At 47.2% G+C, this 24945-nt stretch overlaps 1 protein-coding gene across 3 annotated transcripts in view; it reads right to left on the minus strand.

Annotated features, from left to right (window-relative positions):
* Positions 1-10950: 10950 nt before the first annotated feature.
* Trio (trio Rho guanine nucleotide exchange factor) overlaps positions 10951-24945 on the minus strand; it is a 286618-nt gene continuing 272623 nt past the window's right edge. For 2 of the 3 annotated variants that reach the window (XM_085676586.2, XM_085676588.2), the window contains exons 49-57: positions 23239-23486; positions 21841-21979; positions 21360-21387; positions 21016-21178; positions 20682-20803; positions 17448-17526; positions 15501-15701; positions 13686-13824; positions 10951-13286 (exon numbers count right to left, since the gene is read on the minus strand). In XM_085676586.2, the coding sequence (XP_085532712.2) occupies positions 12738-13286; positions 13686-13824; positions 15501-15701; positions 17448-17526; positions 20682-20803; positions 21016-21178; positions 21360-21387; positions 21841-21979; positions 23239-23486 (1668 nt within the window). In that variant the 3' untranslated portion in view covers positions 10951-12737. The remainder of the gene's footprint in view (positions 13287-13685; positions 13825-15500; positions 15702-17447; positions 17527-20681; positions 20804-21015; positions 21179-21359; positions 21388-21840; positions 21980-23238; positions 23487-24945) is intronic. The other variant, XM_085676587.2, reaches the window with a different exon arrangement.

Below are 24945 nucleotides of genomic sequence, written 5' to 3' on the forward strand. Positions count from 1 at the left end.
TTTGAATGTGATTGGCCTCCATCGACTTATAGGGAATGGCACTATTGGGAGGTGTAGCTTCATTGGAGTAGATATGGCCTTGTTGGAGGAAGTGCAGCACTGTGGGGTGGGCTTTGAGGTCTCTCATACATGTGTTCTCAGATCACGTCCTGTTGCCCGAAGTCCAAGATGTGTTAACTCTCGGCTCGTTCTCCAGTGCCACGCCACTATCGCACCTGTGAACTTCTTGCCTGGTGGGTCGGTATTGTAGCATGCAGGGCACGCACGCTGAATATGTGCATTAACGACATTTTCCCCACCAGTGTCCCGAATAGCACCTTTTGGTACTATGAAAATTAGCCATTTGCAGGTCATTTTAAATAAAGATACTACTAACATCGAGTTTTGTAGCTGTGTTTGCATTATGTTTATCTCTTGCTACTGTAATTCAGCTAACATTTCTAAGTGTTTGCTTAAAGGTTATATGTCGGCAAACGATTTCCTATGGAGCCAGTCATCATTTTGAAGGTGCCACAAAACATAGAAGTATGGGTTTATTAATAACAAAAAAGATTTCATAATTTCAAATAGACAAGTCCATCCTATTGTGATGGGTTCTGCACGTATTTTGATACTTGTTGGGACCATTAGGGGTCCTGGCCTCCAGCTGCTCTTCCCTGCTAGAGATCTTTACTTTCCTTCTGATTTGAGTTACTGGAAGCTGTGTCAAAGTTGTCTACCAGCTCTGCTGCACAAGCACGTGTTGTCTTGGCCTTGAGGATCAGAGGATAAGGTTTTCACCTGTTGGCCCACGTGACTGTTGGGTATATCAGCCAGCCTCTGTGGTGCTATTGAATAAGGGGCTTCTTACCAGTGACTAGAGGTTTGTCTCTGCCTGTGTGTGGCTTTGTGTGTTTCAACCTCCAGCCCCTTGCCCGAAGCTCGGGAACTGTATGGTAGAGCATAGAGCGCAGGCATTGTGCATGGCAGATACTTGCCACTACCCTTTGCTTTCCAGTGCCATTCGGGGAAATGGAGCTGTTCTGGGATTAATTCCAGCGGGCAGGGGGTCATTTACCAGGTGAGCTGGCTGTCATTTAAGTTGAATGACTATCACTACCCAAGCCAGGAATGAAAACAATAAGCAAGACACTCAGCAGAAAAGGAGCTTCAGATTAGAGACCTAGAACTCATTTCCATCTGAGAGAAGTTTGGGGGCACCTGCCCATCTCTTAGCCTGTGTTTCATCATGAGCAGGGGAGTTCTGACTCACTTCACCCAGCAGTGACTAGGACCAGTGTTGGGAGGAGGCCGCTTGTTGGTTTCCAGGCCGCACAGACTCCCGAAAATAATCACACAGAAACTATACTATTTAAATCACTGCTTGGTCAATCATTTAAGCTATTGCTAGCTAGCTCTTATATCTTTGGTTAACCCATTTCTATTACTATATATTTTATCACGAGTGTTGTGGCCTACCGGCAAGGTTCCAGCTCACGACTTGTGTTTTTCCCCTCTGGTGGCTACATGGCATATCTTACGACTCTGCCTTCTTTCTCCCAGCATTCAGTTTAGGTTTCCCTGCCGAGCTCTACTCTGCCCTATCACAGGCCAAGCCAGCTTCTTTATTCATTAACCAACAAAAGCAAAAAATATACAGAAGGACTTCCCACACCAGATCAGCCTTGCCCTCAGGCTGAACTGAGCAGATTCTCCACTCGCTGTAGAACACCGCAGTCTTAACTCCGGGGAAGAATGTCCAGCTCTAAAGTACTGGGTACATATTCACTCCTTATGTCTGCAGAATGACAAAATCACAAAAGCTTACGTTCAGCAATTTAAGTGGCTTGTACTTGAATTCATCTACCAGAGGTAGGATATGTGCATGTGTGCGTGCATGTGTGTGTGTGTGTGTGTGTGTGTGTGTGTGTGTGTGTATGTGTGTGTGATGGCCAAGCTGCTTATAAATTTGTATAAAAATACAAATAGCCTTGAGGGATCAAAGTCATTTGGAAAAACTGACCTAACCACTCAGTACCCATCTAGTGACCAGAACACAGGGCATGGGATGGACAAACTAATAGGACAGTCTAAGTTTTCCTCAGTTTTTCTGGGTTGTGCAAGAATCCAGAGGCTGTAATTGCTTTGAGAAGGTTCTGGAACTATTAACACCTAGAAAGCTGTTGTAGGAGGTCACTTGTTTGTTTTTGGCTGCTCAGCCCCAAAATAATCACACAGAAATTGTATTAATTAAATCACTGCTTGATTCATTAGTTATAACTTCTTATTTGCTAACTCTTACATCTTAATCTAACCCATTACTATTAATCTGTGTATCGCCACAAGGCTGTGGCTTAGAGGATAAAGTTCCAGCATCTGTCTCTGGTGGGACTACATGGCTTCTCCCTGACTCCACCCCTCTTTCCCTCAGCATTCAGCTTAGTTTTCCCTGCCTACCTGTATTCTGTCCTGTGCAGGCCAAAGCAGTCATTTACTGACCAATGGAATTCACAGCATACAGAGGGGAATCTCACATCAGAAAGAGGCCTGGGCAATACTCAGATCAGAGAATCATCAGAACCATCAAGCAGGAGAGATAGGTGATTAAGAGCTTGCATGCAGACTTAATGAGGTCAGATCCCAGCCCCTGCATAAAGCACCAGGCATGAGTGCATAAAGGCCTGTGATCCCTCGCTGTGCAGGGTGGGACCAGCACAGGTCCAAGGTCCAAGTGAGAGACGATGTGTCCAGGGAATAGGGCAGAGAGTGACAGACAGATTAAGATACTCAGTATCCTCTAGTCTCTGAGCCTATGTGTACACACACACACACACACACACACACACACACACAGAGAGAGAGAGAGAGAGAGAGAGAGAGAGAGAGAAGGAGGGGGAAATATTAAAGCAATGTCTTAGGGTTTCTCTGGCTGTGAAGAAACAATGTAACTAAGGAAAAACAGTTAATTTAGGTGGCTTATATTGTCAGAGGTTTAGTCCATTACCACCACAGGGGGATACGGCAGCAGGAAGTCACCCTGAAACACTGGGTCAGTGGCCTCAGGATCCATTATATAACACTGACACAGCACCTATGAGCGTGGGCTTTTCTCAGCATGCTCTGTTCACTGTATGTGGCCCAGGTTTCTAGTTTTTTCTCTACCAGCTTACTGCTTTTATGCATTAATCTTTTGAAAATACCTTTGTGCTTTATTTTTAATTAAAAAATTAATATATATTTTGGGCATATTCTCCCCCCTCTCTCCGCTCCTACCCACCTCTGTACTTTCTTCGGCCTCAGCTACTCCATTGAACATCCTCAGCTTGAGTAACCCGCAGGATTTTGGCTTTGGATTGCAGCCAATTTCTCCCTTTCTGGCATTTCTGGGAGCTGTTGTTTCATGCTGCCATTCCTCACACTAGACTTAAAATAATTGTTTCAGGCTAATAGCAAAATTGAGCCGGGTATACTGAATGTTAACCAAGCAGTGTCCCCTACAAGCACAACCTGTCAACATCCTGTCCCAGAGCCTGCCACTTGTTAGAGTCAGTGAGCCTGCCCTGACATGTCAGCATCACCCATAGCCACAAGTGACTTCAGCATTTACTGTGAGTGGTGTACATTCAACGTTTTTTGGTATATGTGTGATATAAAATGAGTTTGTTATTATAGCATTATATGTCATATAGAATAAGTTCCTAGCTCTGCTCTGTGCCCCTCCCTCCCCTGACCTGAAGCCACTGATCTTTTTTTTTTTTTTTTTTATTAAACTGGGTCTATAACTTTGCCTTTTCCAGTATCATATAGTACATAACCATTTCAGATTGGCTCCATTCTGTTAGGAATGTATATTAAAATTTCTTCCATGTCTCTTATGGCATCATAGCATGCTCATTTAGTATTTATTTTTCCACGCTGAGTAATATTCTATCTGTGGATATTTCACAGTTTGTTCATTTGTCATCACTTGGTCATCTTGCTCTACCTAGATAGAAGCCATGGGCAGGGAAGACCTTCAAGAACTTGTCTTTGGCTCCGGACCCCATGAAAGATGGGTCCCTTCTTCTGTCCCACGTTTATCTTTTGGAGGACATCTTGACTGATTGAAACTTGGGCAATTACAAGAAAAGCTGTTACAGATGTTCATGTGGATTAAAGTTGCTGCCCACATCATGGGGATGCTTTCCTCTTCTCTGGGCAAGTGTTGAAGAGAGAGTTTGCTGGACTCCGGCAAGGGCTTTCTTAGCTGTGTAGGAAGTGCTCAGACTGTGATCCACAAAGGCTGAATCACTTTGCATTCCCATATGAAATTCCCATATGAAATTCCTGCTGCTTCATGCCCACGCCCACACCACTGCTCACTGCTCTCAGCATTCTGGATTCTGGCCATTCAAGTAAGTGGTACATTTGCACACATTCGTCTCTTCTCACCCCTTTCTCAGGTGCCCCCTAAGTGGTCTCTCTGCCCTCTCTGTGTTTTACAGGTTCAAATCCAAGGATTTATTTATTTATTTATTTATTTATTAATCAAGGAGCTCTCTTGCCGTATGGCTAAGTTTGCCAAGGGCACACAACAAGAGGGCCAAGGGAGGTAAAACTTTGGGATTGATTTCTTTAGCCCCCGCCCTCCAATGAATTTGCTTCAGTGTTTCTGCTTCCTTTCAATAAGTCTTGTTATACGAGGGGCCAGAACACATGATGTCCCTGCCTACACTTCAAAAGCCCACTGTTAAACTCTCAACATCTACAATTTGGATGGGTCCTGTTTGTCCCCAACTAGATCATGGCTCATGCACTGCACACAGCCAACTACCCTCCTCTGAAAAGATCTGATCAGTCACTTGGCTATGGTGCTTGACCACTCACACACAGGCTCATATTAAAACCTCACTTCCAATTGTGGGGCTCAAACATTCACCCCCTACACAGAATAAAATGCACTTTCCCTAGGCAGAGCTGGGTTTACTAAGGTGTGTCTGTTAGGGACTGGCCATCCTGGGTAGAGCAACAAGAATTGTTTGGCGGGGGGTGGCGGAGTATTTCATCTGTCCCTTACGGGTTCAATATATTCCGTTGCTGTTGTGTCCCCCAGATACTATGCTGGTTGAGCACTCCTCGTCACCAGGACTTTCTTCATGCCCATACCTTGCCCTTCTCAAAATCCAGATCTATCTTCCCTGGGGAAATTTCTCAGCAGCTCCCTTTCCTCCTGGAAGCTTGCAGTCCCAGCCAGGGCAGAACGTGGTCATCTGTCACCTCGCTGCACCTCTGCAGGTTTCTCTTTGCTTAGGGAAAGCTCCATTTGCATGGCTCACAGGCTAGGTGAAGACAGAAGGACCGCGGGCCTCTCCCTTAGGTTCCAAGGCCACTGCAGTCCCAACCACACTTCCTGAAGGAAGTGAGGAAGATTCAGAAAGATCAGTTTTCTACCAGAGGAAACATTATCCTATAAGGCAATGGTTGGGGCTGGAGACCATAGACCTTACTGGGAGAGGATGCTAATTTTATGGTCTTATTAGTTTATTACTTTTATGGTTTTATTACTCTTTAATATTCTGTTGGGGCATGAGAGTGAGCTTCTTAGTTGCTTGATTGACTGACATACCCTCTTACCATAGAAATTGCCTTGAAGCTCAAACAGGTGACTAACCTCCATCAGGCAATGACAGGGACCAGACATATTCTTGTCTATTCTCCCAGACTGGCTGTGACTTTCTGTCTCCCACAGAAGAAGCCTCAAAGAATGCAGGCCAGACCAGAGTGTGGGCAAGTGAAGGTGGGGTCTGTGCCTCTGGTGCACTTCTCTGTTGTACACACACAGCCTCTTCAGCGATAAAACTGAAACAGGAAATCAAAGCCCCATGACTTCCTTTTACCTTTGGTGAGCTCTGAGGACAGTCTGTTGTTTAGCAGGGGCTGGCACTACGAGGTGATTTTCATGTTTGAAAAAAAAAAACAAAAAACCCTAGACACTTTGCATCTTTTCTCTCTTGGTGCAAGCAATTAAAAATCAATATGGAAAGTAGACCATCGCCCTGACCTGCCAGTGCACCCTAGACAATGCCCCAGAGATCATCCAGGTGAGTCTCTCACCCTGCCTGATAGCTCGTGCCCTCACAGTCCTTTCTGTCTGAGCTCATTAACAGGAGTAAATGGAGTCACAAAGAACTGGTGGTGGGGTCTTTTTTTTTGAGGCACGGGTTCTCTGTAGCTTTGGAGCCTGTCCTGGAACTAGCTCTTGTAGCCCAGGATGGCCTTGAACTCACAGATATCCACCTGTATCTGCCTCCCGAGGGCTGGGGTTCAAGACCTATGATACTACCACCACTGGGCTGAGGTTCTCACCCTTGAAGAGCAGGGAGTCTGTTTTCTCTGCTAGTTGCTGCTGACAGCAATTTGCTACAGTCTATACTTGAACATTCCCAAGAGCCTTCAAGTTACAAATCTTTACCCTTCACTACGGGGTGGGCTGGAAGACACTCCTGGGCAGATGCCCTGAGGCCGGCAGAGGAGCTGCAGAGCAGGAGATAACTGCTGTAGAAAATTTCTTTTTCTTTTTATGCCCTGGAAATGCAGGGGCAGCCCATATATGGCGGTTGTGAGCCACCATGTGGATGCTGGGGACTGGACTCAGGACCTTTGGAAAGAGCAGGCAGCGCTCTTAACTGCTGAGCCATCTCCAGCCTCAGATAACTGTTGTAACATTTTTGAAATGTCAACGAGAAATGGCCAGTAGGAGAAAGAGATAGCCAAGGATGCAAACCCTGTCGGGTCCAGTGTCCAGAGAGTCCTGCCGTCTACACCAAACCCTGCACTCCGGCCTGAAGTCATTCTCTGGAGACTGATTCCCCTGAAGCCCTGCTCAGCTCTTCAGTTCAACCGTCTCATACCTCTGTGAAACCATCCACTGCACTCTGTTCTAGCAGCAATTTAAAGTCCATTCTCTTCTTCTCCCTCTAGGTTCTTCTTAAGAAGGGAGGCACGGAGCCTCCATAAGCACGTGACCTCACTGTGCACTGCGCACTGCCCAGCCAGCCTTGATGCTTGGTGGTCTAGCCAGTTCTCACTTCCTGTCTCTCATTGATGGCTTTGGAGTACATACTTCGGGTATTGTGAGACAGTAGTAGGTGCCAGCTACTAACGATTAAGTCAGACTTCTATAAGAAATAAGTCCCTGGGAAGACACCAGAGAGCAGATGTGCAAAGGGCTGTATTGTCACTGACCAGTGTGGTTTTGCTTTGGAAAAGAAAACCAAGCAGGGTTTCTGTATCTATCTTAGGAGGTTAATGTCACAGAACACTAAAGCTACCAAGCTCCAAGAGAAGGACTGGCTGGGAGGTGGTGGCACATGCTTTTAATCCCAGCACCCAGGAGGCAGAGACAGGCAGATCTTTGTGAGTTCGAGGTCAACTTGGTCTATAAAGTGAGTTCCAGGCAATCTAGGGCTACACAGAGAAACCCTGTCTCAAAAAACGAGAGAGAGAGAGAGAGAGAGAGAGAGAGAGAGAGAGAGAGAGAGAGAGAGAGAAAGAGAGAGAGAGAGAAGGAAGGGCTGATCCCAGACTTCTGCTGCTTCTGGAAGGACATACTCCTCTTTTTCCTCCTGCTAATTACACAAACCAGCCTGGACAGTGTATGTAAAAGAGCACAGGATTTCCGTCAGGTGGAAAGAGAGCAGAGTCCCCGGTGACCTGGGTCTTAGAGATTTCTTTTTGCCTCCAATGCTCCTGCTTGGAGCTGAAGTAGCCAGCAACCTGGAAGTGCCAACAGGTGGAGACAAAAAACACAACAACACCTGTGCCTGGTCATAGCACGAGAAAGGAGCAACCTAGCAAGGCAGCGAGCGAACTTTCAGAGTGGCTGCCCATCGCTAGCCACACAGCACAGCAGAAAGCGGGTCCCATAGCAAGCAGTGAAGAGAAATGCCGAGCCACAGCTTCCCCTGCCCAGCTGTCACGGGTTAGGATCCCATGCCAAGACTGTGTTTGAGGATACCAGTGTCACCAGGGGCCCGTGTAACCAGCCTGAATTCTCAGCTCGATTCAGGGGGGAAATTAGGAACAGGTGAAGCGTAGCTCTTGTTGACATTAGCAGCTCATTTTGGTGGCACTAGCTCTTAGTGTTGTGGTGTCCGAATCCACCGGGGGAAAATCAGAGACTTAGACTCAATTCAAATTGCCGACAGAATCGGGATCATCTAAAGAGAGTCCAGTTGGCTAATTCTAAATATACACTTTTTCACCATAAAAAATTTACATTAAATGAATTTACTCTTACTGCTAGCAGAAGGAGAGCAGCCTTAGAGCCAATACAACATGCCGTGTGGACGGGAACTAGGGTGAGGTTTTCGAGGTGGACATCACAAAGGTGTGTATCATTGCTATCCATGGACTCCACAGCTGGGCAGGAAAACTGCTTTACTCTCTCAGCTGCTTCTTACTTTCCCGCTACGCAGTAATAAAAAGACCATCTCATTCCCTTCCCATAGCCATACCACCCCATAGGCTGGGGACCTGTGCTTAAGAGAACAGAAGGAGAAACTGAGCTGAGCACTAGCGATCATCCCTCTCTCTGCTTCTTGTCCGAGGTGACAATGCGTGAGCTGGCTCATGCTCCGGGCACCATGCCTCCATACTGTCATCTTAACCCACAATACAAACCTTTTCTCTCTTAGGTTGCTTTTCATCAGGTGGTTTCTTCAAAGAAATGAGGAAAGAAACCATGGTACTGAAGAGGTGGGCTGTCCTGAACATATGGCTCTTGGGACTTCGGAATTGGTTTGTGGGAGGCTTACAGAAGAGTGTGAGGCTGTGGGCTAGAATAATCCTCAGGAAGGCTGGCAAAAAAGAAAAATGGGGATCAGAAAGACCAAAAACTAAAGTGGTAAATTTAAGTGCTAGTCTGTCAATCATTAATTAAATATAAATGATCTAAATAACATCAATTTAAAAAGATAAGTAAAGGGGCTGGAGTAATTGCTCAGTGGTTAAGAGCACTGGTGTTTATCCAGAGGATCTGGGTTCAATTCCCAGCATCCACAAGGTGTCTCACAACCCTCTGTAACTCTGAGGACTCACCACCCTCTTCTGGCTTTCAGAGGCACTGCATGCACATGGTGCATAGACTGTATGCAAGCAAAACATCCATACACAGAAAATAGAATAAAAACAATAAAAAGATGAGTGGAGAGGATTACAAAACATGGCCCAATTAAATGCTGACCATAAGAAACGTCTATATATAGTAAGATGGACATACTGAGTGTGGATGAAAAGATAGAAAATGACATGCCACTATAACAGAGAAAAAATAAAGATGGATTGCATTAATATCCAATGGTACATACCAGTGTGAAGAAAATCACTAGAGACAGAACGGGATATTGCCCAGTGATTAAAAAAACTGATCATTAAGTTTTGAGTATGTACATATTAAAAAATAAGCCTGCAAGCTATGCAGAACAAGAAGCTGGGAGAAATGAAAGGGAAACAGATGAACCCATAATTATAGTGGGAAGTATTAGCACTCTTCTCTCAACTGATTGAATAATTAGACACAGCATGATCAATTCTTCTTAAACAATGCAAGTTGATTGCGATTCAGGGAATGAGAAACAAGTAATTTGAATACCATTACACTGATGAAGGAATTTGTCACTATAATTGAAAACCACACACACAATTCTCTAGGCCCATGTGAACTTGCTGGAAAATTCTACTAAACACTTACTAAAGCATTGACGTAATTCTCTTTGTAGCCCTGCCTTTCTTGCGGGGGGGGGGACCCAAACCTCTCAGAGGGGAATGGACACACCTCTCACCTTATTAATGAGAACTCCATGAGCTAATGTAGTTTGCCAGGAGGACAGATATGGCCATCAAAGGGCAATAGGAGGGGACCATATCATGAGGCAAAATGAGGCAAAAGTGTGTTAGCATTCAAGACATTACCACCGAAGTAAGGGTGCATAACATCACTGCACATAAGTCAGAATGACCTAAACTCCCCAAAAATAATTTTAAAAACTTTATTTTTGAAAATTGTGAAATTTCAAGGCAAATTTATCTATGGGAGATGGAACTCAGAATAGAGATCTGCTGGCAGGGAGGGACTGTTTCCTGGGGAAATAGTATTTTGTGTAAAGATTTCATATGTAAATATATAACTGCTAAATACCTTAGTGGATATTACATATAATATAAACTTAGTATTTATATACTATAAATCATAGGTCTATTTATATAGATAAATGTGGGAAGAATTTTACTGGCTTCAAAAGTTATTTCCATCTCTGCTATGAGGTTTCAAATATTTGCTCACCCAAGTTGCATCTTTCCTTCCAGTGTTCGAAGATGACCTCATGCCTTTTAAATGAACACTTGCTACAAGATGTGTTCATAAGAATCATAATGGATTCTGCCAAAATCCTGTGATTCTGCCCACTGCACCGCAGGTAAAAGAGCTCCTGTAGGTTTAAAGATTTATAATCTGTAACGTGAAGACTCGCAAGCATCTAGATATTCCAGAGACAGGAAAACTATCTTGAAAGCATGGCAAACCAATCTTCTCAAGGTCTTTCACCCTTGTGCCCCTCAGGCATCACATGAGCACAAGTTGTCATCTCAGAAGAACACACAAAAAGAACCAAAAGAGGTCATATTGGCGACAGAAAAAGGGACTTGCTGCCAGCAAAGGGGGAGTAGGCCAGAATGAAACAACTCCCTTCAGCAGGAAATCGGGGTACTAGGAAATGAGGGTGTATTAGCATGAGCTAGGGTTCTGTTTCAAAAGGCAGCCAGTATGCTGGTTACACACTGGCAGCGTGTCTGTGTCTGACTGCATTGCACTGCAAGCCCCGACATGCTCATCCTCAGACCGCGATAATCTGCCCCACCCAAGGGTACCTCCCCATCTCTCTCAGGGACCTGATTTAGCAGTGATTAATTTCAATAAAAAGCCTAACACCAAAATCAGGCAAATATGTTTAATTTTTTAAAATAACTGATGGCAAAATAAAATATTTACATCACATCATAATGTGTAAACATGTAAGGTCTCTGTACAAAGAAATATACATGCAAAAAATAATGTAAAAATATTAACTGAAATAATGAAAGGAACAGTTCACAAATAAAAGCTATGAGGTTACGGATACACATCCAGTTTCTGAATCCAATTTCTCTTAAAAAGTTTCTGTACAATTTTACAAGAAATAAACAAACAAACAAAAAACCCAACAAAGGAATAAATAAAATACATTGGAAACTGCAAAGCTTAATTATGCCAGTTTATGGCTCAAGACCCAGATGTCTGGCTGGCTTGGGAAGCAAGCTGGTCTCTTTTTTAGTGTATTTCACACAATGAAGATAAAAAGATATCCAGAAAAAATTCAAGCGTGCCAGAAACCCAACTTCTTGTGTTGAAGGACTTCCCACGCCAGCGCCAGCTCTACCACAGTGACTTAGGCGCTGGGTACCAGCCTCGGGGCGGCCAGTACTTAATTGGCTTTCTTACCAAAAGCTGAAAATCCAGCCAATTATTATACAGAAAGTTGAATGTCAAAAAGTCTAAAAAGTAGTAAATGTTCAGACTGATTTTGGGAAAAAAATAATACTTTGGCATTCTGAATAATAGCATAATAAAATTTAAAACATTACCCTATTATCCAGTTTTATATTCAGAGTATGAAATCACTTTTTACAGTCCTCAAAACTGACAAATTTCACGAAGAGTTAAGTGTCCTTGAACTCATGGCACAGGGCTACGACCCACCCCCAACACACACACAACCATAAAGCTCACTTGCGAAGTATGTGCTTTTTCTATATATTTATTACAGGTACAACAGAAGTCTTCATAAATAGTTGCAGAAAATGTTAAAGCCACAACATTGCACATGATATGAAATAAAACCAAAAAAAAAAAAAAACCCCAATGAGTGCATTTACAGTATTTTCATCTGACTGTATACCGGTCAACAATCTGATTGCCGGCTTGGGATGGGGCTGGGGAGGGGGGCAGTGGGGCTGGACTCAGCCCAAAGTCTTCATTGGATGGGCAGACCCCCTCAGATCCCCCCCAGGAAGGCCCAGGCGGTGGGTGGGAGGGGCGGGGTGGGGGAAATGCCAGACGGAAGGCAGGGAGAATCTTATGTACAAATAAGGCCTACATTTCATCAGAGCAAAACCATTCATTCTATTTTATGCAAAAGACTGAGGTTGAATGTACGTTTCAGAAGCCAAGTCTGGTGCTTGGCAAGACGTACGCAGATGAGGCGGCTGGCAAAGCTCAGTGCCAGGTGGATGCCAAGCACTGGCTGGGGCCATGGGACTGGCTGCCACCTGGTGAGTCTTTCCCAGAAATACACAGTATCTTTGTTTTGTGTAACACCAGTGGTTTGAACATAGGCATGGGTTTCCTTGAATCAATCTTGAAAATGTTAAATTTGCAAAATTCTATCCATGTTCATTTAAAAAAGTATCTTTTTATTTTTTATTTTTTTTGCAGAAACCTGAATAAAATACTGTGATACAGCGATGCGATCTCTGCCTTTGCAGAGTGTAACTGAAGGTCCTCCACCCCAGCGCAGCTTGCAGCTCTGAGCCCAAGTGCTGCTGGGCACAGCTCACTTGGAATGCAATCTCACACGATGAACAGCAGGCAGCCGGTCACTTAGTTTGGTTTGGTTTCCTCTTCAAAATTCAAATTAACAGCTGATTGGCAGGTGAAAGAGAATGAGAAAGAACTTCAAGATAGGTCAAACTCTAGGCAGAAGCCTGCTCTGTAAGAAGTTTTTAATGCTACGAATAGGTCGAACATCATTCTGGTGTTTGCGCCGCTCAATGAAGGAGGTCAGTCTGGACGTGTCGAGGACGCCCGTGCCTTTGCCGCTGCCATTTCCTGCCTGCAGCCACTGCTCCTGCAGGGCCAGTGCAGCCGAGGGACGCTTGGCTGGGTCCTCCTGCAGGAGGAAGCACACAAACTCCTTGGCCTTCTGGCTAACTCCTTTAAAGTAGTCCTCCGGGAAGCTGAAGTCCAGCCGGCAAATGTTCAGGCAGGTCTCTTCCACGCTGTCATCCAGGAAGGGGGACACGCCGCTGAGCAGCACGTAGGTGAGCACTCCAACACTCCATGTGTCCGAGGTCAGGGAGACAGGGTTCCCAAGGATGATTTCTGGGGCTGCAAACTCGGGGTTCCCCAGCAACTGGTGGATATAGTAGGTGGTGTTGAGCTGGACAGCATCTCCAAAGTCAGTCAGTTTAATGGTTGGCTTGGCCAGACTCTCATCCACCAAAATGTTCTCAGGCTGCAACACAGGAGGAGACACCGTCATTGGCAGACATCCCTAGCTCATGCTCAGTCTGACCACTGTCAGGATCCTATGGCAAGGTGGGAGCCAGGCGAGTGCCAGCCGTGGAAGCTCTCTAGGCCCCTCAGCTCAGCTGGGAGCCGCTCTCAGCTGCAGGGTACTGTCTTCTCCCCCAGGGACCCTCAGTTGGGTAGGTTCTGTGCCAACCTGGCAGCACTGATAGGAACTTCTTAAATGTCTCCTGACCCAACACGCTTCACTACTAGGCCCTCCCAGACTGAAGGCAACTCTGGGAAAGACAAGGAATCTGCTCCACTGCCCTCCTCTTCCCGTTTGCCTTCAGACTCAGGCAGGAAGAGGGTAGACCTGCCCTTGCCCAGCCCCCGGCCTGCCAACCTTTAGGTCCAGGTGCGCTATCCTGCAGTTGTGAAGATATCGGACGGCTTCCAGAACTTCCCCCAGGTGCCCTCTGACCTTCCCTTCGGTGAGGCTTCCCCATCGTACCACACAGTCCAGGAGGCGCCCCTGGTCAGCCCTGCAGGGGAAGGAGGACATTTGTCACCTTTCAACTCAGAGCATTTGAGGGAGAAATGAACCCATACTCTCAGGACTGAACCTCCACTGGATGGCATGGCACACGGAGGGGGAAAAGATCCAAGCGGGCTGCGGGGAGAGCGACAGTCAGGGCTGCAACCTTGCTGGGTGTTGCTATGGCAATGTGCTGGGCAGCACCTATGCACAGTAGACATTTGGATGTCAACAACTGCTGCGGGAAGGCAGGGGCTACCCACCTCCCTTGGCATAGGCTTTCTTAAACGTGAAGCTGGAATGAGGCCATGTTATAAAAAGCTACATGCTATCTGCATGCTTAGTCAAAGTTACCCTAATCTGAACTAAGTTTAAAGATACAAAGTTCTCCACCTAAAGTTTAGCAGCATCTATTCACTCAACCTTCAACACCCCGAGAAGGGTGCTCCACTGCCCAGCTTTAGAGAGGAGGAGACAGAGGCAGAGAAGGTAGAAAACCTTCCTGAGGTTCCTTGGCTTGTGAACAGTCACTATTGGATGGAGGCTGCACTGAACGCTGGCTGTTTTCAAAATGTAAGTCTATAGAAGACCAACTACCCGTCTATTAAGGAGTGGACATTAGTGGGAAATTATGGCATTCTTAGGGTAATCAATTCTGTTAACAGTCTGACGAGGCTGCACCATGCTGGTTATATGACAATGGCTTCCATACGCTCATATGTTTGAATGCTTGGTCTCCAGTAGGTGGATCTGTGTGGGAAGCATCAGGAGATGTGGCCCTGTTGGAGGTGTGTCACTGAGGTCTCTTCCTTGTGCGTGTGGATTTGATGAAAGCTCCCAGCTACTGCTTTAGCAATGTGCCTGCCTGCTGCCATGCTTTAGCAATGTGCCTGCCTGCTGCCATGCTTTAGCAATGCGCCCGCCTGCTGCCATGCTTCGAGTCATGATGGTCATGAACTCTAACCCTACGGAATGGCAAACCCCTATATTAACTGTTTTCTTTCACAAGTTCCCTTGGCCATGGCCGTTGGTCACGGCAATAGAAAAGTAGCTTAAGTAATACACCATGTGACTTTCCAGGAAAAAGCACTAAGAGCCCGAGAGCTGGGGGTACAGGTGAGCGATCCAGTCCTTGCCAGGCACATGTGAGGTCCTGTGTCCAGCTTTGTACTACAAAACAAACGCACTCCCTTCTACATCCTCACCCCATCCATAGCAAAGCTACAGCTGAAAGCACTGCAGCTTCAGACGAAGGCCATGGGGATTTCTGACGAAGACCTGTGCGATTTTTCTTGTTCAGAATCCCTGTGGAAGGCGGGCAGTAGCTACTGGCCATCAAGTTTGCCGGAGAGCCTCCCAGGCATGGGGGCTTCCAGGCCAGCACTGGGCTTGGTTTCCTACACACACTGCATCATTTTAGCTCACGATGGCCCTCCAGTGGCTAGGCTGCCAAGGAGGAGGGGTCTGGAGCACTCACTATTCCTGCAGTGGACCAAGGTCCAATTCCCAGCACTCAAATGATTTGGCCATGAGTAGAGGCTCTAACATGGCAGCCTCTGATAACAAATCTATCTTTGTAGATTTCTATGAATCCTAAAACCACAGAGTATGTTTTCTCAGAGAACAAACAGGATCAGCAAAAGTGTTGGGAGCCGAGGTAAGGATGGGGAGGGGGGTACGCACATTTCCAAAACCAGGATATAACTGGTCGGGGTCTCGAAGGTGTCAAGAAGACCCACGAGGAGGGGGTGCTGGAGGTTCTGCAGGATGCTAAGCTCATGGGTGACCTGGTCACGCTTCATCAACTTCTTGTTCACGAACTTCGTGGCCACTGCTCGTTTGGTTCCCTTCTGGTCGCATTTCTTAACCACAGCAAATCTGCCCCTGTAAGATTGGTCAGAGAGAAAGGACATAGGGCCACCGCTGTGGGATGGTGACTTGACACCTATGCGTAGACCTTACTTTGCTGGGCCACGTGGGGAAGGAACACGCCGTTGAAATCAGCAATGAGGCTGCCATTCCTCCCTCCTAAAGGCAGCCTCCGTTCCTCATGCTGGGACCGAACAGGCCTTGGGCTTCCTGACCACTGAATGTGCTGACAGGGATAGCTCACGGGAGCCTTGGCCTCACCATGCAATTTCTACCTTTGTTTGTCCCCCTGGAGAACTTCACCATTCGGAGGCTAACGTAAGTGCCCACAGTTGCCAGACGGCTTCCCTTTCCTAAGGAAAGGGTCTTTCGTTCTCTTGGCTTAAGCTTACTTGCAGTGTAGGCAAATTGTCCCTTCAACTGAGGGTCAGGTCTCTGGTGCTGTGTCCCAGTGCACACCCAGAGCCCGAGCCGCATCTTGATGCTCTGTGGTTAAGACGACCTTGCTCTCAGGGTCAGCACCTTGTGCTCACCAGGGGAAATGAATGAATGTGCAGCAGAGGTAGGGTAGGCTACGGGGTAAGTTACATAGCTGATACTCCTCCCACGGGAAGGCGGATGGTCATTGGTGGCTGCCCCATGACTCCTAACTGGAGAATACAGAGAGCATACAGTTGCTAATTTCTGAGCCTGGGCAAGCTCTGCTTCTGTTCTTCGGGAATGCTCCACCGTCATATGAGGAAGCACAGGGTGAATGTCCATGTAAGAAAAAGTCCTACATCCATTTCTGGACTGAGACTGGAGTGAGGTGTGGGTGTGCCGACACGATGATCCCAGGAAAGATGGACAAAATGCCTACCTAGTCACTCTGCAATGCTGTGAGGGCTGGCGCATCATTACTGTTAAGACGGGGGATGGGTGGCTGAGACTTGGTGTTCAGTGATATGTAAATGGGATATATACCACGGGAGCCATGTGATCCAGAGTGGCCACTAGAATGTAGAAGGCTGCTGACAACTGCATGGAAAAGCTCTCCCAACATGTTGACTCAGTAGTCTACCTGTATCCTCTCCTACCTAGGGACACAATGACTCCGGGCAGGCGGGTGCTGTGCGGTTCAGAGGGCAGCCAGAATTTAGAAGGGGGCTGTCTGTCCGTGGCATTGCTGAGCCACCCTGGCCTTGGCAGCCTCAGCTGGAGAAGTAGCCTCTTTATGTGGAAATTTCTTTGTTCCGTCAAGAGGAGCCTGATACTCCACCAGATCAGGGGGAGTCCCTTCCAGTCCCCACGAACAACAGTGCCTAGTTAGCGCTCTTCTAGATGCCCAGTGGGAAAGTACTTGTTCCATCAGTGCATGGCCCACGGCGTTAGGCCTTCATTCTGGGATCCTACCTAAAGTCTGCTTTGATCCCTGCCCAGTGCCTAACATCTAAAGCCTGTTAACCTGCTACTGCCTCCACAGGGTCATGTTCTCAATGCTTGCTTTTCACCTGGTGGGACCATGAGGAGGGAGTCTAGCTGGACGAGGTTACAGCTCTGTCATGCCCTTTTTCCTGTCAGGACAGACTGAAACCCGTTGAGAACATGAGCTAGAAGAAACCCTTTCTGTCTTTTGTTTCTGCCAGGTACTGGCACAGCACAGGGCCACTAACCCCACACACAAGACAGTCACTCCTATCCACGGCAACATTCTCTGATTATCGGTCTTGGATAATGAGCAATCTTTCTTTTGTGGAAGGGGCTTTGGGCTTCACATCATACCTGCCGAGCTCGGCCACTTCACTGTAGAAGGAGTCAAAGTTATCCTTCCAGGCCACCGTGATCCCATCACTTCCTGGACCTGCGAGAAGAACACCATTTCTCCTGAGTACATTTGTCTTTTCTTTTAAAAACAGTGTTCTGTCAGCAGCTGTAAGCTGGTGGTAATCTTGCCTCTGATGCCCAAGAGCTAGAACTACAGGTGTGAGTCACCATGCTCAGTTCCTGAGTGCACCTGAAGCAGAGTTTCTTGATAAGAAATCACAAACCTGTACTGTCCAATATGGCCAGCACACATGACCACCTAGCATCTCTCAGAGGTAGCACTCTCATGCCACAGTAAGACAGATGCACAGGACGCTGGAATTAACATGGATAGAAGACTGGAAATATCTCACGAACAATTTATAGGTATTGATTTCACATTAGAATCAAATACTGTTGATATATTAGATTAAGCTAAATGTCAATGAAATCAATTTGTTTTTATTTAAGAGTGTGTGAAACTGTACTTGAGTCTTGTATCTGACTATTCCCTACAGACATTCTCTTACCGAGCCTTACGTTAGGTTGGCAAACTCCAGGCAACCCCTTGTCTCTGCCCACCACAGCACTGGGGTTACAGGCAGCCCCATCACCGCGCCTGGCTTTTATGTAGCTCTAGGCATTTGAAGGCAGATCATCATGCTTATATAGTGAGCTGCTTTTACCCTGTGGGCCATCTCTCCAGCCTGACAGGGCTGATTTACACAGTCCCTTCTGGTCACCCAGACTCACAGCTTGTTTTCACAGTATACAGAAGTCAAGGGTTCATTATGTTGTCTTAATGTTTACAGTCTTTTAGAGTATGTAAGTAATAAATATGTTGCGGACATAGACAGTTTTATCACACATGCAGTTGGAAGTCACTTGCTAACAGTGAATGTGGTACTATATACACCCAAAGAAACAAGATGTCTTCTCTAAGATTTTCTTCGATCCTATACCCACAGATGAGTGCATCATTCAGTGCTCATCAGAGAAGCTTGCAGTAGATGGGAGTTAGTACAGACTCACAAATGGACAGGACAGAGCGTGGGAGACTCTGGAGCACTTGGTCCTAATGGGGATGTCTTTATCACATTCCTCCTTCATGGCTCAGGGATCTATGTGGAAGAGGGGGTGGAAAGACTGTAGAGTCAGAGAGGGTGGACAATTTCCAGGCACAACAGAGTGGATGTCCTTAGGAACTTACTGAGACCGTGACAGCATGCATAAGACTTGAATGATTCCAAGCCAGTCAGAGTCCAGCACGGGGGAGGAGAGGGGGGCACAGGGAATCTGCCTCTGAAATCCTAACAATAAGGCTGCCTAAACAAGATCTGCACAACGACAACACTGTGAGTTGATGTGCTAATGTACGTTCAGAGTATTTCCCAAGGGCCTACCGCTAGATGAAGAGCTATAGGCAATTAAGGACTCAGAGAGGGAGACTCAGTGTTCTCCAGGGATGATGGCTTATCCAATCCCAAGAGGCCATCTCTAAACATATGAGCAACACGAAATGGTTACAGCAGGCTGTGTGTGCATGTGCATATAACAATAATAATTGAAGAGGTCATGAGTTTGCAAGGGAGTGGGGGGGGGCATGGAAGAAGTTGGAGTAGAGAGAGGAAGGAGTAGAAATGATGTAAATATAGTAGTTATGCACAAAATTAAAAAACTTTTAATTAAAAAAATACTGCATTTTTCCACATAAAAGCAAATATTTTTCCTTTATTTTTCACTAAAAAGGATTCAGAAAATTCCCTAAATAAATGTCTTCAAAATATTGTATATATACAGAAGAGCATGAAACATAAATGTCTAGTCCTTGATCCCTAAGCAGTTCAAGAAATGGCCTCACAATGGCACAAAGCCCCTTGGCTCCTTCTGGTAACAGCTCTCTTTTTTCCTGACAGGGACCCTTGCTTGACCTGCTCCATCAGCGGGGGCTTGTATGTATTTCTGAGGTGGCAGGACTGACCACCTTAGCTTCAAGATGCAAGAATTGCTCCCTAGTAATTCTCTTGCCCTAATCCAGTCACAGTGCCTGGCTTGGTGTCAACATGTCCACAGGGGCTGGGACTCAGGGGCTGCAGACCAGAAAGAACTGGGGCAGTGCTCTGGAGAGCACACAGTGAATGAACAGCGTCTACACAGGACAGCTCACTGGTGTGGACTCATTAGCAAACATTAAAATCACAGACCACCAAGGCCTGCAAACCAAACAGCTTCCCACAGGGTGAGGTTTGGAAACTGTAAGAAAATCTAATGGCCTGTCCAACAAGATGGCATTTTCCTAAAGACCTTGAAGATTCTGTGACAGGAATAGCCATTCATTTTCTTTTCTGTTCTTTTCCTGCTCAGATCCCCAAGGGATGAGCAGCCCTGTGACTCTGAGCTGTTACCAGTGGCTTGTTAAGAACCAACTCTATAATTTGTATGATTTTTTTTAAATGAAAAAAAAAATCAATGATCTTTATTTTCAATTTCAAGATCTTGCTCTCTTTTAGGTCACAGTCCTATAACCATAGCACACCCTTTCTATGATTTAATAAAGTCAAAATGTGAGATAAAAATTTTAGGCAAAATTACTTACTGTCTACAATAGAATACTCTAGAACCCAACTCACCATTTAGTTGGGATTTCTATTTCCCCTATTGGAAGCAGTTTTCCCAAACCCAAATTAACTAAGGGCAGGTGGACACCTGTAATTGCCTCGTGTAGCACAGCTGGCCTCAGTGGGCATTGCTGGAAACCAGTCACATATTGTCCTGCTCTGAACATGCCCACCCATGCCAAATGCAACAGGAATCCAACAGGGTTAGGAAGGATTCTGTCCACAGGGCGGGAAGGCTAACTACAGAGAACACAGCATCAGGCTGGGCTGTGAAGATGCCAAGGTCACCAACAAGCAGGTCCCTGGGAACACTCTCCTAGATGGCTATGTGGGGAAGTCACCGAACCGTTACAGTTCACCTCACTGAAGGGCCGAGCTGGGGTTCACTCACACACTTCATGGTCCAACTTAACCTCGGCTGGAAGACCAGATATAAAAAGACATGCTTTTAAGTACTAAGGGCAAGAAAGCACTGCATCCCAGCTCAGACCGGCCACTAGTGACTCTAGTGCACAATGGTACGGTCACAGACCTTTAGACACACCACACCAAGTGTGGCAGATACAACAGACCTGCTCTGCTCTGGGTGGCTTACCTAGAACCCTCAGACTGGCCGAAGATGAGGCTGAACCCATGTCGTTCACAGCGATGCATGTGTAGATGCCATCGTCTTCTGAGGTCACACCAGTGATCTTCAGAGTGGCCTCCCCGATGTCACTGTGGCACATGGGAGAATACGCTAGGCATCAGGAAGGCTCAGTACCTTCAGGTACCAGCCTTACCTCCCTCCCAAGTATGAAATGTTCTCCCACAGACTATGCAGCACCCAAGGTGTCAGAGGAAAGAGATGATTCGGAGAACAGTGCCTGCTCAGTTACTATGTGATTAACCACGCCCCTAGCCAGTGCGCTGCTCGAGTGGCCCCTCACCTGTAGGAGATGCTGTAGTGATCATCGTTGTTCAAAGTGTTGTGTTCAGGGCCCTTCCAGGTGATGGAGGCCTTGGGGCGGCCACAGACACGACATCTAAAAACAATGGTCTCCCCTGTCTCACATGTGACCTCACTCAATGGGATAACGAATTCTGGGGGAACTGCAAGGTAAGGGAGTTGGGTCAATGCCGGTCATCCTCAGCATCTCTCCACACCTCTCCTGTGGTGTCACACACCAGTGCACACCCAGAACACCACAGAATACCCCAGTGCAGAGCCACGATGCTCTGACAGAGACCCCGCAGAACTGTGAGCCCTCAGAGCAAAGACAGTAGAACTCACCGTCATAGATGTAGTTGGGGTTGAGAAGCTGAAACGGAAAAGGCAAATAGGCATTAATAAAAACAGGAACTATTTCCGGGTAGCCTACTCAATTCCAGGGCTACGGTTACTGCAGGAAGAGCTTGGCTAATCAGGAACCAATCAGAACCACCCCCCTTCTATGGCTTTTACACGCCCTTGAATGTGCCATGCCAGATCAATGGGCTGAGTTTATCTTCTCATTCACAAACTACTACTTCAATTGTACAGGATTCAGGCAAAGGTTGACTGGCTTAACTGCATTCTTAGAAGCCACACGTAGACCACACGTGCTAAGTTACATGCCTGCACAGTTTCCAATGAATGCACAGAGAGCCAGTGTAATGCTGCCCCCAGGGGAGGGGAGAGTGTCCTCAAGCAAGCCCCAGCTTAGGGCCCGCCGCGGCTCAGCCTCCCCGCCCTCCTCCTGGAGGTGGCACCAGGCCTGGCTTTCCACACGCACCTTCACAGATACCTTGTGACTGAGCCCTTCGCGCGGCTTCCTGTACCCGTTCTCCAACTTGCCGTCCCTTTTGCCGTCTTTCTCTTTCTTCTCAGACTTCTTCCTTAAACGGAGTGCTGTGTGCCAAGATGTCGACTTCCTAGGGAGGAAAAGAACACACTGCTCACATCCCTCTTTCTCCATGATCAGCAGGCGACACCTGGAAGCCTCAGAGAAAGGCTTCACCGAGGAACTGAGAGACTCTAGGAACAGAGGTTCCACGACCACTGATGTCACAGTCCTATTCAGGAGGCAGGTGACAAAGGCAGCAGCCCTTTATGTAGATTTTAAAGATTAAAATTCAAAAGCGATAGTTAAATTATGTGTCATCTTGACCGGGTCACACTGTGCTGAGACAGTCAAATGTTCCCAGTGTTTCTTTGAGGGGACTTTTGGCCAGCAGGAACATCTGGATGGCTGAAGCCCTCCCTCATCCAGACAGCTGAAGGACTATGGAGGGAATTTGATGGGCACCGGCGTCTGGATCTGCCTGTCTCCATAGCTATGTGAGCCAGTCCCTCGCAAGTCTACACCCTCACCTGCCTACTCATGGCCTATCCCAGTACGTCTGTTCCCAGAAGGAACCAGCGTGAGGCTCACACATGCGTGCTGAAGTATACCATGGGATCCATCTCCCACATGTCTTTCTTCTAAAGTCAAGGCATAGGAAGTGTAGTGCAGGATCCTCAACAACACACTTCTCTGCCTCTCAGGGAGACAGGATGAGGGGAAGGAGGCCAGTCCTAGAGGAGAGATGGTTTGAAGATGGCACCTCTAGCACCAGTGCCCTGCAGGGGCCTGTGTGACCAGGCAGCACTGCCTCTTCGAGCGACAAAACTCTTCTACTCTGGGAAAGAAATGCCTGGTCTCTCCCACTTCAGGGAGACTCCAGGAAGAGAAAAAGTTTCAAAGACCAGTATGGACTCAGTTGGCTTTAATATAATGCTCCATGCAGCAAAGCTGGCTTCAGGTTTAAGTCAATAGCCTCTGAGCATTAAAGGGCTGATGGCAAAGCCATCACATAGATCTTCCCCTGCAGCCTGTGAGTGATGACCTCGTGTTCCTCAAGAGGTCCTGTTCCTTATCTAAGACCTTTAGGGATCATTTAGTGACCTGAATGAAAGATGTATTAAAGAGGATTTGTGAGGCTAAGGACAGTCCACCTTTACTCGGGGTCACACACTTCACTTAGAGGCAAACCTGCGTGAATCGGCAGCTAAACCTGCATGAATCGGCAGTTAAACCTGTGTGAATCAACAGCTTTTCCCTGAGTTCTTCCCTTCAGGGCCTCAAGCACTCCCTGATGGCTCCTATTCCTTCTGCTGCCCATGCTTAGGCTGCCTTGCTGCTGGCACTCACTTGAGAGTCCCGTCGGGGTTCTCCATGATAACTGCACTGGTATGGCCCAGGACAAAGCCCGGAATCCAGCCCTCAGCTGCGGGGCACTGGTCAGTGGCGGCTCGGAACACCAGAAACATGTTCTGCTGGTTACTGGCCAGAATTTGAACGACCTCTCCTTGATAGACGTTTATCTCATCCTCCTTCACTGCCGTGTACTCGTGTGTCACCAGCATGGTGGAGATGTTGCTACTGCTGCTGCTTTCACTCTGGAGGGGGAGAGGGAAAAAAGAAGGTGGGCAGGGACTGAGACGCGGTCCTACAGCAGCAGCTGCTGGTGGCTGTGGCACCAGCCCGCAGGGGGCTCGGCAGACAGACAAGGAGACGTCAGACTCCTCCTTCACACGCTCTTCAGCTTAACGCCTCCCCCCTTGCAACAAACTTGGTCGGCCATGGAGAAACAACTCCAAAAGATCCACCTCAGTGCTGATGCCCTGGGAGCCCGATGCAGTTGGATCTTCACCGTGCCCTGCACGAGCTGCTCAGTCCTCCTGCCGACGTCGTGTTGGGTGTTTCAGATTCAAACAAGTATTAACTTTGCAGGCTGCAGAGTAGCCACTTGGCTGACTGATAGATCATAACTGAGATGTCTCCAGATCTTCCTAACAAGACATTCGCTGGAATGTGCATTCCAGGATACAGGTATTGTCTAACCTTGCTTCCCTCTGTCCCCCCAAAGAATGTGGACCATCTGAAAGAGCAATCCATTACCACTCTACTCTTGTGGATGGCTGCTCCATCTCCTGTGTGTCCCTCAGTGGATGCTCCTCTGACCGAGCTTGCCTCAGGGGTCTTCACATTGCTCTTGTCATGGGAATACATGGCATAATATCACAGAGCTGCCTTCGAGCTTTGGGGAAGGGAGCTTTAAGTGGTTTAAGGGATATTTTTCACTGCTCTTATCCTGAGGCTTGAATAACATCCAGTTTTTATTTTTTGTTTTTTTTTGGTCAGCGACTGACATGTGGTTGGCCCGCAATACCTGTTCAGTAACTCAGTCAATGAAACAAGACTGCAAAAGTAAAACCAAGTGGGTTTCTTGAAGCCGCCCAGCCTGGGCATGCAGACGGAATGAACGAAACACAGATGGCAGTCACCTGTCCCATGCTTTCACCTGACTACCTATTTGTCCAGGAGCGCAGAAAGGTGACATCACTGCTGATCCCTGGGTCATCTTGCCTAATTCCCCTCTATCAAATTAGGGCACGGGAAATGGCCTCTGGGTCCTGGCTTCTCTGAGTTTGCTCTCAAATGCTCATACGCTGCTGCTTCAGGGTATTACGGGGGTCAGGGTCTGGGGACACTCTGAGGGGGAGACGACCTGGCCCCTACCCTTCTAGTCCTTGTCTTCTGAGCATGTCAGAGCACGCCAGAGCAGACAGCTGACTGCCGTTCTGAGGTGGCTGAGGGGACATCAGGCCCACCTGCTCTGTGAGGCCATGTGTGGGCAGCCAGCAGGGTAGTTACCAGGAGCTGCTACGGGCACAGAAGAGCTGCCTGTGTTCACGAGCTGCACTGCTCTTGTCCCCACAGTCCCCACTTCAGCTCAAAGGGTGCCTTGGCACACTTTGTACATTCAGTTCGTACTTCAGTATTTTGATTTACATGGCAGGACCCAGCAGTTTTGGGATGGCACAGGCAAACGTGCTAGACATGTAACCTAAACCT

The sequence above is a fragment of the Myodes glareolus genome, chromosome 15 (genome assembly GCF_982192425.1).
Source record: "Myodes glareolus chromosome 15, mMyoGla1.1, whole genome shotgun sequence".
Taxonomy (NCBI): domain Eukaryota; kingdom Metazoa; phylum Chordata; class Mammalia; order Rodentia; family Cricetidae; genus Myodes; species Myodes glareolus.